Genomic DNA, 11,841 nt, shown 5'->3' with positions numbered 1-11,841 from the left:
TTTTATTTGACCATCCAAGGCTGCCTGCATTCAGCAGCGGAAATTGCCATTTCTGACTTCAAGAGCTGATGTTAGCTTCCATGCCACAAATGAAATGCCACAATAACACTGTCATATTATACTGCTTATTATACAGTGGGCCCTCCACATTCACTCAGGTTAGGGTCCCGGGACCTCCATGAAAGTGGAAAAACCGCAATTTAAAACAACAACAACACTATTTTCTTTACTGGAGAAAACACCTCTCTAGGAATCTCTAAATCCTCCATGTCAACATCTGTCAGAAGCTGACTACAGATTCATGCTGGTGGATCTACAAATGCATAGAGAAGTATTTTCTTTAGGTCCTCCAGCACAACATTATGGTCTACTTTTGGCAGAGTTGTGCAAGAGGACTTAGAGATTCCTAGAGATAATATATTATTCTTCTTCGTGGTCTCTGCGAATCATACAAATGGGTTTCACTGCGCCTGCGCAGTGCTGCTCGGAACCTACTGGAATCACTGGGCAGAGTTAACTCTGCAACATATTGAAACTTTTTGGCGGTAACTCCGCCCACCCGTTATAAGGCCCCTGCCTTCCCGCTCTTTCCCCAGTTCCTTTTTTCCACCGCGCTAGCTGCTTCAGAGGAACTTTCGCTTGCTTTGCTTGCTTGGAATCACTTTCGTTTTTTGACCTCGGACTGTTTCTTGACCATTCTTTGTCTCCCGCCCTTGGTAACTTCGGACTTTCGGACTGTTGACCTCGTTTTCGGACTTTCCCATCGGCTTTGACGACTTCGGAAATGCCTGCGGCTTTCAAGAAGTGCGACATTTGCAAGGGCAAGGTGCCCGTCCAGGACCCGCACTCCTCCTGCCTGCTGTGCCTTGGCCCGAACCACGACCCCAAGGCCTGCCAGCTCTGCAGATCCCTCTCTTCTCAGGCTCGCAAGAACCGTGAGTCCAGGCTCACTTCGGCGATCGCCCTGGGGAAAGTGCAGGAGGGAGGTTTGCGGTCCTCTTCTCTCCCGCCCTTGGCGCCCACCGCCTCATCATCTCAGGCGAGTGTCTCCAGCGTGGGATCGGGGAGAGCCGCCGTCCCCAGCGTGGTGTGTGTCCCGGCCGGGACCCCTTCCACCACCTCCGATGTGGCCCGTGGCTCTAAACCGCCCAGTGCCACCGACAAACCCTCCAAGCGCCCCCATAAACCATCGGGGACTGAGGGTACCGAACGGGCCTCCAAACCGAGGAAGGGATCGGAGGATTCCCGTTCGAAGGAGGCTACCGAGCCGGAGGTCCATCTCACCTCGCTTTCATCCTCCAAGGCATCCAAGGGATCGGCGATACCTAAGAACCGCACCGAACCGGTGCAAGGGACAAGATCCCCGAGGCCTTCGTCGTCGGCAGCGGCTGTTGTCCTCCTGGACCTCCCGGACAACCCGTTCTTCCCAACGGAGGAGCCTCCCAGGCATGGGAAGAAGAGGCACCACGACGAGACGGGTCGTGACTCTGCCTCCAAGAAGGTCAAGTCCTCCAAGGATCGTCCCTCCACCGACCCACCGAGGGCAAAGGAGAAGAAGCGCTCCCCCTCCAAGGAGGCTCGCGCTTCGGCTCCGTCTGCTCCCTGTGACCAGGAGCCGACGCCGGTAGACCGGGGGATTCCGATTCCGGACACACCTCTGCCTCCTCCGACCATGGACTTCATCCACGGTACGGATGACACCGTACCTGCCCGCTCCTCTGACCATCGGTCGCCCTCCCACCCGGCAACCAACGAGGAAGAAGACCTGACCCGTGGACAGGAGTTCCCGGACCTTTTTTACGACATGCAGTCGCGCCGCTACTACATGTTGGTCCCGGAGGATAGAGCCTTGAGGGAGTTCACCAAGCTGAACCCCCATCCCGGAGACCGGGCCAACCCGTCCAGATCGGTCCCGACCATGTCGGTCTACGAGAGGTCGCCGTCTCCATCTCGTAGATGCGAGAGGTCTCCGTCTCCACCCCGAAGACGCGAGAGGTCACTGTCTCCGCTCCGCAGACGCTCCCGGTCTTCAGTCGACTTCACACCAGCCCGTCCGAGATCTCAGGTCAGAGTGACGGATCCCCTCTCCTCCGACCTGGACTCCGAGGACGAACCGCTGCCGCCTTCGGAGGCACCCTCGGACGAGGATGTCCTCTTGGGCTCTGCCTCCCCCCAGAGGATGCACAACCCGGAGCCGTCTTCCCCATCGGACGACGTCCGTTCCTTCACCGAGCACGTCGTGAAGATGGCGAGGGCCCTCGACATCGAGCTCGCATCCGCGGAGGACGATGCCGAGGATCCGGTTGAGCGTCGGGTGCATGGACGAGTCCCCACTCCGCCGTGCCTGCCTCTCCTTCCCTCTCTCCAGACCATCGTGAAGAGGTCCTGGGACTCTCCGGCCGCCCTATCGGCACCCTCCCGCAAGGTGGAGTCGCTCTACAGGGTGGCCCCGGCGAGTTGCTCCTGGTTGGCCGAACACCCCAGGCCGAACTCAGTCATTGTGGAGGGAGCCCAACACAGCTTCGTTCCGAAGCAGGCCACCTCCCCTGTTGACCGGGAGGCAAAGAAGGTGGACGGTCTGGCCAAGAAGGCCTATTCGGCATCGGCTCTTGGGGTCAAGGCCGCCAACTACACCGCCTGCATGGGGGCCTACATCCAGACCCTCATGGAACGGATCTCCCCCCTGGTTCCGGACGTCCCAGATGACATCCAGAGGCAGCTGGTGGAGATCAGGGACGAGGCGCACTCCATCGGAAGTTGGCTCATCACCACTTCCAGGAACATGGCGGACTGCTCCGGGAGATCCATGTCGGCTGCCATGGCCCTTCGACGCCACGCTTGGCTGAGGGCTTCCGACCTCAACCCTACAGTGAGGGCTGCCATTGAGGACATGCCGCTCGACGGGACCGGGCTCTTCCACGCCGAGACCGACGACCGTCTGAACCGCAAGTTCAGGATGAAGGCGGCGGCGAAAAAGCATGGCATGTCCTCAACATCGGCTTCTCCCTTCCGGAAGCGACAGCGCCTGTGGCAGCCACAAGGTCAGTCACAGGGGACCTTCTCCCGGGATCGACAGCCCCAGCAGCAGGGCTCTCAGAGGCAGCGCTACCCCTCGCAGTCTTCCTCCTCCTCTGGCCGTCGCAACTTCCCGCCTCGGTACCGCAAGTCCCGCCGGCAGGACACCGACCAGGGGAAGAAGAGAGCCTGAAGGGACGCAGCGCGCTTCGTCTCCCCTTCACCCCTCTTCTTCTTGGACATCTTGAGGCCCTATGTTAACACCTGGGCCTCTATAACATCGGACTCGTGGGTTCTCGACATCGTCCGCAGGGGTTACGCCCTCGAGTTCCAAGAGCTCCCTCCAACTGGAGCCTTCATGTCTACTCCCCCCTCGGACACCCTTCTCGACGAAGTGCGCACCTTGCTTGCAAAGGGGGCAATCTCCCCTTTGCCGCCCGACCAATGTCCTCGGGCCTTTTTCTCCAGGGTACTTCACGGTACCGAAAGCGGAGGGGGGCATCAGGCCCATCCTGGACTTGAGACAATTGAACTTGTTCCTGAATTACCGCCGCTTCCGAATGGTAACCTTGGCTTCCATTCTGCCTCTCCTCCACCAGGGCCTGTGGTTTGCGACCGTCGACCTGAAGGACGCCTATTTCCACATCGAGATCCGAGAGTCCCACCGGAGATTCCTCGCCTTCGCTGTCGGCTCCGACTCGTACCACTACAACGTGCTTCCTTTCGGCTTGGCCACGGCTCCACGTGTCTTCACAAAGTGCATGGCACCGGTGGTGGCATAACTTCATCAGAAGGGCTTCATGGCCTTTCCCTACCTGGACGACTGGCTGTTTGCAGCCGAATCCCAAGACGAGCTGCAGGAGGCAGTTGCATTCGCCCTGCGCCTTCTGGACTCCCTCGGGCTGGTCGTCAACAGGGAAAAGTCCCACTTTACGCCAACCAGACAGGTCAAGTTCATCGGGGCCATCCTCGACTCCGAGAACTGCCTAGCCTTCCTCCCTCCGGACCGGTTTCAGGCCCTGACAACATCGCTCAGGCCATGCATTTCATACAGAAGGGTGAGAGCCAGAGACGTCCAAGTCGCCCTGGGCCACATGGCATCGACGACATTCGTCACCCCCTGGGCAAGACTGCGTCTTCGACCTCTCCAATCTTGGTTCCTCTCCGTCTTCTCTCCGTTAGAGGACCCGCCTTCAAAGTGGCTCACGGTACCGAGGCCGGTAGCCGCTTCCCTCAGATGGTGGCTAGACAGCTCCAACGTCTGCACCGGGATGCCTTTCCATCAGCCCCAGGCACAGCTGACTCTGACAACCGATGCATCCCTGGAGGGATGGGGCGCCCACCTGCTCGACCTCGTCGTCAAAGACTGGTGGTCCGCACAAGACAAGCGCCTCCACATCAACGCGTTGGAGATGCTCGCAGTGGAGAAGGCTTTGAGGGCGTTCGAGTACGCTGTCTCAGGGAGAGTGGTCCTCCTCAGGACGGACAACACCACCGTGATGTACTACATCAACAAACAAGGTGGTACCAGGTCCAGGACCCTGCTCGACCTCACGCTCCGCATCTGGGACTGGTGCATCTAGAGACGCGTCCTCCTCCAGGCGATTCACCTTCCCGGGGAGGACAACGAGCTGGCAGACCGCCTCAGCAGATCTCCATCGGTGTGCCACGAGTGGAGGCTCCATCCCGAGACGGTCAGCGACCTCTTCGATCGGTGGGGAACCCCCCGAATCGACCTCTTCGCGACCAGGTGGAACAGCCACTGTCCCCAGTTCTGCTCCAGGAAGCGAATGGACGGATCCCTCGGAGACGCATTCGCTTTCCTCTGGACGGGGGAGCTCCTCTACGCCTTCCCTCCGTTCCCTCTCATCATCAGGGTGGTGTCCAAGATGACAACGGACCGCTCGCATGCGATCCTGATCACCCCGTGGTGGCCGAGACAGCCGTGGTTCGCATCCCTTCTCCACCTCTCCAGGAGATGCTTCCTCCGTCTCGACCCTCGTCCGGACCTGCTGTCGATCCAGGACGGACGAATTCTCCACCCCGACATCGAGAGTCTGCCGCTGGTAGCCTGGAGGATTCGGCCCTGACTGCCTTACCGGAGGCAGTGAGGACGGTGATCCTGGCTGCGAGGAAACCGTCCACCCAGCGCTCTTATGCCCTTAAATGGAGGAGATTTTGCCTCTTCTTTGACCAAAAGGGCTTGTCTCCTGCACAGGTGTCCACTCCAGTGGTGCTGGAGTTTTTGATGGCACTTTTGGATGGAGGGCTGTCCCTCACGTCCATCAAGTGCTACCTTTCGGCCATCTGTGCCAAATATCAGTTCGGGGGGAGGGTTTCTTTCTTCAAAGACCCCTTGGTGAAGGGGTTCCTGAAGGGCTGTGCCAACCTGTATCCTCCTGTGTCGGTACCAACACCGGCTTGGAGTCTGGAGTCGGTACTGTCCGCTCTCCAATCCAAGCCCTTTGAACCGATGGCCACAGCGGACTTGAGACTATTAACTTGGAAGACCGCTTTCCTGGTGGCCATCACCTCTGCCCGCCGTGCGGGCAAGCTCTGTGCTTTGCGGAGGGACCAGCCATTCTTGAGGTTCCACAAGGACAAGGTGGTCCTCCGTACTGACATTACCTTCCTGCCTAAGGTAGTGTCGGCTTTCCACATGTGCCAGGACATTGTGTTGCCCACTCTCGCATCCGACCCGACGTCGGATGAGGAGCGACGCCTGCACTCTCTTGATGTCAGGAGAGCGCTGGCCTTTTACCTGGACAGAACTGCTGCCTCCAGTCGGTCCGAGAGACTTTTCCAATGCTACTCAGAACCGAAGAAGGGGTTGCCTGTGTCTGCGCAGAGGCTGTCCAAATGGGTGGCTGGTACCATCCACCTCTGCTATGAACTGATAGGCAAGCCTCTCCCTGGCAGGGTTCGGTCTCATTCTACAAGATCAGTGGCAGCATCCTCTGCATTCCTGTCGGGGATCCCCTTGGAGGATGTTTGCAAGGCTGCTGTCTGGTCCCAACCTTTGACTTTTATTAAGCACTATAGGTTGGACACCAGGGCCATCCGAGACGCGGCTTTCGGGAGGGCTGTGTTGGTTTCAGGGTTGCATTAATTGCACTACTGATGTTTTGTGTTATACAGTTTGCACTGTTTACAATTTGTTGAATGTTGGTTTGCACAATTCCTATGGGACCGGTCTTGCATGACCTCTGTTCCCTTCTCAGGTTTAGCAAAGTTATTGCTATGTGATCGGTGCATGAACAAGAGACTGACTCTTATGGTTCAAGGTGTTTTATTGTAATAAATATACCTTGGTTTACCATAGCTTTGGTTTCAGGACACTCCCTCCGCCGCATACCTTAGCTTGTCAGTCTAACCCATTTGTATGATTCGCAGAGACCACGAAGAAGAAGGACAGGTTGCTTACCTGTAACAGTATTTCTTCGAGTGGTCATCTGCGAATACATACAAATCCCACCCGTCCATCCCCTCAGTGTCCTGCTCACATTGGCTCTCTTTCCATCGCCTGCTTGGCGGAAAAATTGCGGAACTGGGGAAAGAGCGGGAAGGCAGGGGCCTTATAACGGGTGGGCGGAGTTACTGCCAAAAAGTTTCAATATGTTGCAGAGTTAACTCTGCCCAGTGATTCCAGTAGGTTCCGAGCAGCACTGCGCATGCGCAGTGAAACCCATTTGTATGTATTCGCAGATGACCACTCGAAGAAATACTGTTACAGGTAAGCAACCTGTCCATCAAATCTGCAAATAATTAAATCCATAAAAGTCAGAGTCGCAAATGTGGAGAGCCGACCGTACAAGCTAACCAAAATCTGGTGTATGCTTTGCTGTGTGTGTGTGTGAGAGAAAAACAGAGTGAATGAGAAGGTGTGAAAACAACAAACAGGTAGCAAATTTTGTTTTCTGCCAAGCAAGACTGCAGCCTCCCCAGCCAAATCCGCCAAGGCCAGTGACTTCAACTGTAACCTCCCTAAAGAAACGTCTACAATGAGACTCTTGCCAAAGGGTCCTCCCTGTCCTACTCTTTATATCTGTGCAGTCTGTTGGAGCATCTTCCTGCTCTCCATCCCCTCACTTCCACTTGATTCTCCTCACCTTGACAGGCCTCTTGTCTTGTTGCTATGACAATGGACCACATGCTTAATCGATCCTCTTTCAATGCTCAGAGCTGAAGGCTCTTGCCCCCCTCGCTTGCCTTGCTGGAAAGAATCCTGGCTGGATAGGAGAGCTGGGTTTGCTTACGCAGGATGCAAAGCTGTGGGTTTTTTGCTGCCATGTGAGGCAGAATCTACTGCTGCCCAACCTTTTGATCTCTGGGATGAAGAAGGACTCTAACTGAATTCAAGGGAAGGCATGAGGCTCAAGGGAAGATATATATTTGCTCTACCAGCCTAAGGAATAGTGATCGACACTGTGCTGCTTACAATTCCACAATAGAGCCACTAATAGCTCTGGCCTTTTGCCCAGCCCTGAAGAATGCAGAGAGAAGGAAATGTTTTCGGAGCAAATGGGAATCCTGGTGTGTACTTGTTCCCTCTGAATGATGCCTCCTTCTCCAGAGAGTACATTGCTTATGTGGAACAGGGGCCTGAGGGGATGGGGGTCATCATTTTGCAGTAGCCAGAATACAAATATGGGTTGCCTAATATGATGAAATCAGAATGCGTCTAACTCAAGCCTCATTTGCAAGTGGAAATCTGGGGCAGCTAGTATTTTGTGTGTAGGATAGGGAGGGGGAGTATTTCAAATTGTTGGGTGTGATAGGAAGGGGGCTGTTAATTTTTTTAGAAAAGCCATATGGGGCAGCTCCCTCCAACCATGTTCCAGTTCCTTCATCTGCTACCACATTCCATCTTATGTTGTTGTATCCCTCCAAGTTATTTTTGACTTATGATGACCCTATCATAGGGTTGTCATGGCAAGTTTCTTCAGAGGGGGTTTGCCATTGCCATCCTCTGTTGTTAAGAGAGTGCAACGTGCCCATGGTCCCCCAATGGTTTTTCAAACCCTGATCTCCAGTACTCAAACCACTACACCATACTGGCTTTCATTCCATCTTATAATGTCAGGCAACTCACAGATCAGAATCCTGTATGGCTTGGCATGGCATAATGATTCTTCATGTGAAACTACATTATGCCTGGTGGAATTCAAAGTCATAGCTGTGTTGCTATATATCATATGCAGAAGGACATGGTAGCACCTTTAAGAGTTGGTAACAAGACTATTTCATCAGATACAACCTGGCCATTCGCCATCCTCTGGACTTACTGTTGAGCCTACATCAGACATTCCATGGCCATTTTGTACCTGATGGAGAGCAAGGTGGAGAATCAGAGAAGCATCTGGTTATGTCCCTGAAGCCAGATGTGAAATGATTACCAAGGTCTGTGTAGGTTATCTGGAGACCTCAGTGGATGATGTAGTTATTTCATGACTAGCTACGGGAACATAACCAAATGGTTCTCTGATCCCACCCCTGCTCTCTACTATCAGTCACATAATGGCTGAGGGCCCCTGCAGTGGTCCATTGGTAAGACTGGGGTAGGAGCCTTTGGTCACGGAGGAGGAAAGAAGGGAATACCAGGCTCCAAATTACCCTCAAACAAAAGCAGGTGCAAAGGCAGCTTGTATATGCCACCAACATCATCACTGGAAGAAAAGAAAGAAAGGGAGGTAGGTAGGAATTCACAGCCTGAGAATGGATGCTTTCATATTTTTGTTTCATTCCTAAGAGCAAGGCTGTTAAACAGGGAGAGGTAAATTTTGGAAAAATACTCAGCATCACTATTTCAGAGGAATGAGGGAGAGCCATGTCTGGAGAATATAGTGGCAAGCTTAGGAATGCATGACCCTGGTTTATACCAAATTAGATCATTGGTCCAGTTAGCATAATATTGTCAACACAGATCAACAAGAGGCTCTCCAGGATTTCAGATAGCATCTACCCAAGATGCTGGGGACCAAACCTGTGACTTTTGGCCTGCAAAGCATATACATTCTACCACTAAGCTACAGCCCTTTCATGTGGTTAAGGCTTCTTAGTAGTTTCCATTTGCACTGCTGAAACAATAAGAGACAAGCTGCTTTTCAGTTTGTTCTTGTTGTGGGTCTTCAAGTCATTTTTCGCTTACGGAATTTTCTTGGAAGATTGACCGAAAGTGACATGCCACTGCTTTTTCATTTTATATGTTAAAAACTTAAGCAAACATGGCTAGTCTCTTTGGCGTATGCTGGAAACTACAAGGCAACTCACTTGATTTGATCACTGTCAACTTATAAAATCGGGTCTCTTGAAGTGGACTCAGGGGCCACTGGGTGCTCTGTAGACAAGAACCAAGGAGCCAACAGAGTAAATCCACTCAAAGTGAAACACCGTGGATTCTTCTCACCTTGAAAATGCCCCCATCATGACTTTGAAACACTGGGATAGAACCATACCTTAGTGCAATTGGCAGCTTTGGGCTCGAGGTCATTTAGAGTCACCAGCTCCCGGAGCAAGCTGCTCTCCTGGTAGCCACCCTTCACCCCTCGTAGTTTGAAGTAAGCCTGAGGTCGCTGGAGGATGAGCCTGAGGTTCACAGCAAAACCCGCCATGTCAATGGCAAAAGGCCGGTGAGGGTCAAAGACAGTCTTCCAGCCGTACACCTTACCAGCAGCATTCACTTTGGGAGACTCATATCGCAAGCCTCCCACGAAGGCCACTGGCCACACTGACACCTTTCTGGTGGTCCGCATCTGGAGCAAAAGAGAAAGAAGCTGTAGAGCTGACAGGGCATCTTTTGAAAGGGGGAGAAGGAGGTTTTGACAGCCACAGTGGTTAGAACCTACTAAAGTAGAAACACGCCTTTAATATAAGCATACTAGCTGAGCACTATGAAGATTGTCCATCTGTCCCACCACTGCCATCAAATGTAAGGACCTCAATCTATCCTACCATTAACACTATTGTGAAGATCATCCACCTGTCCCACTGATGCCACTAAATGTGAGGACCTCCACCTGTCCCACTGCTGGGGACCTTCTAGATGCCCTTGTGGTGTCTGTATAAGACTTTATTATATAATGCCACAACTGGACATCACTACCCTTGAACCACGACTGCCATCCTAGATACCATGTTTCCCAATAACCCTTCTGTAGTATTCTCAGAGGCACAAATGTATAATACAAGCATGAATTTATTAACCAGAAAGTTAAAATATTGTGAAGTTGGAGGCTTTCATGGCTGGCATCCATAGCTTTTTGTGGGTTTTTCGGGCTCTGTGGCCATGTTCTAGAAGAGTTTATTCCTGACGTTTCGTTAGCGTCTGTTGCTGGCATCTTCAGAGAATAAATTAGAGTTAAAATTACTTTAAAGTTAAAATATTACTTACTCAATTTGAATCCTGATTGACCTGAACTAACTCTCAGTCACATCTCTCTCTCTCTCTCATATTCCTTACTCTCCTCAGTCTAACTAATCCCCACATTGGCTGCATCTATACTGCAGAATTAACATAGTTTGACACTTCTTTAGCCCAATGCTATGGAGTCCTCCCAGAATCTTTCTACCAGCTTGGGTTAGAGGATTTTGTTAAGATAGTAACACTCGTGTGCCTGTACTAATGGGAATTTTACACTATTGCTGAATTGTTATTGTTATTGTTGTTGTGCCTTTTCCCCAGTTTGGGACTCAAGTTGGCATACAATAGTTAAAACAACACACTGTATATACTCAACTATACATCATCCTCATGTATAAACTGAGGGCAGGTTTTGGGGACAAAATTATGAACTTTAATATGACCTGTGGATAAGTCGAGGGGGAAATGTAGGGGCATGTAACAAAGGATGTAAAGGATGAAGCAAAGGAAAGCAATGCCAAAAAACATACAAAATTCCAGCAAGCATAACTGTTTGTGCTCATACTAAAGGCTGGATGGATGAGAGAACAGAAGGAAGTCAGTGCTTCCAGGACAGATTACATTCTTGCCCTTCACCAGAGGATAGTTCCTTAAAAAATAAGAGTTAAAGTACAATATTTACATTGATCTGTGGAGAAGTGAAATCAGGGTTTTGGGGGTCAATCTTTTCACTAAAATTGCTAGACCTATATATGAGTATATATGGTAGCTAAAAATCCACAACATACAAAAGTCAAGAAGCAATTAAATCACCATAAAATCCAAATCAGTTAAAAACAAAGTTTTTTTTTTAAAAAAAGTCCAGCACATTATATAAGGCCTGTTTCCACACGAAGATAAATCAGTTTTCAAAGACCTGTGGGAATACAAAAGTTTTTATCTGCTTGCCGAAAAACAATAAAGAATTTGCCTGTCTAGCCATTTTGGGAAAGGAATTCCAGGGCCTAGGAGCCACCACTGAAAAATCCCTGTCTCTTGTGTTCCCACCATGTCATAAGACCTTGTGCGTGGATGTGGGAGTGGCTGTTATTCAGCTTCTGCCAAATAGATTACAGTACTTTGATCCACTATCTCTCACATTTTACGACAGATTCTGAGAGCGCTAACATCTCCAGGCTCAGGTCATTTCCAATTCCCATGCTGTCCCCCATTCAATGAAAAATGTATTTTAATTGCCTTGTTGTTTTCTTTTATGTAAGCCATCCTGAATACTAACTCAGTATTATTGAAGGGTGGAATTGATGCTCCTACTGTCAATAAATAAAGCAAATCTTCAGTCTAACAGGATATGGACTCTTGTTCGCTAATGCAGAATCTCTGAATGCAAGGAACCCAGGCTTGGGAAGGTTACCTTTCGGATTTCAGCTCTTCCAATCCTCCATCTAACAAGGCTACTGACCATATTG

At 51.4% G+C, this 11,841-nt stretch overlaps 1 protein-coding gene across 4 annotated transcripts in view; it reads right to left on the bottom strand.

Annotated features, from left to right (window-relative positions):
• Window positions 1-11,841, bottom strand: part of B3GAT1 (beta-1,3-glucuronyltransferase 1) — an 81,401-nt gene that overhangs the window by 4,687 nt on the left and 64,873 nt on the right. For all 4 annotated transcript variants that reach the window (XM_042475011.1, XM_042475013.1, XM_042475014.1 and 1 more), the window contains one exon: window positions 9,471-9,767. In XM_042475011.1, the coding sequence (XP_042330945.1) occupies window positions 9,471-9,767 (297 nt within the window). The remainder of the gene's footprint in view (window positions 1-9,470; window positions 9,768-11,841) is intronic.

Source organism: Sceloporus undulatus, chromosome 6 (genome assembly GCF_019175285.1).
Source record: "Sceloporus undulatus isolate JIND9_A2432 ecotype Alabama chromosome 6, SceUnd_v1.1, whole genome shotgun sequence".
NCBI lineage: Eukaryota > Metazoa > Chordata > Lepidosauria > Squamata > Phrynosomatidae > Sceloporus > Sceloporus undulatus.
This window is presented reverse-complemented; position numbering and strand designations above follow the sequence as displayed.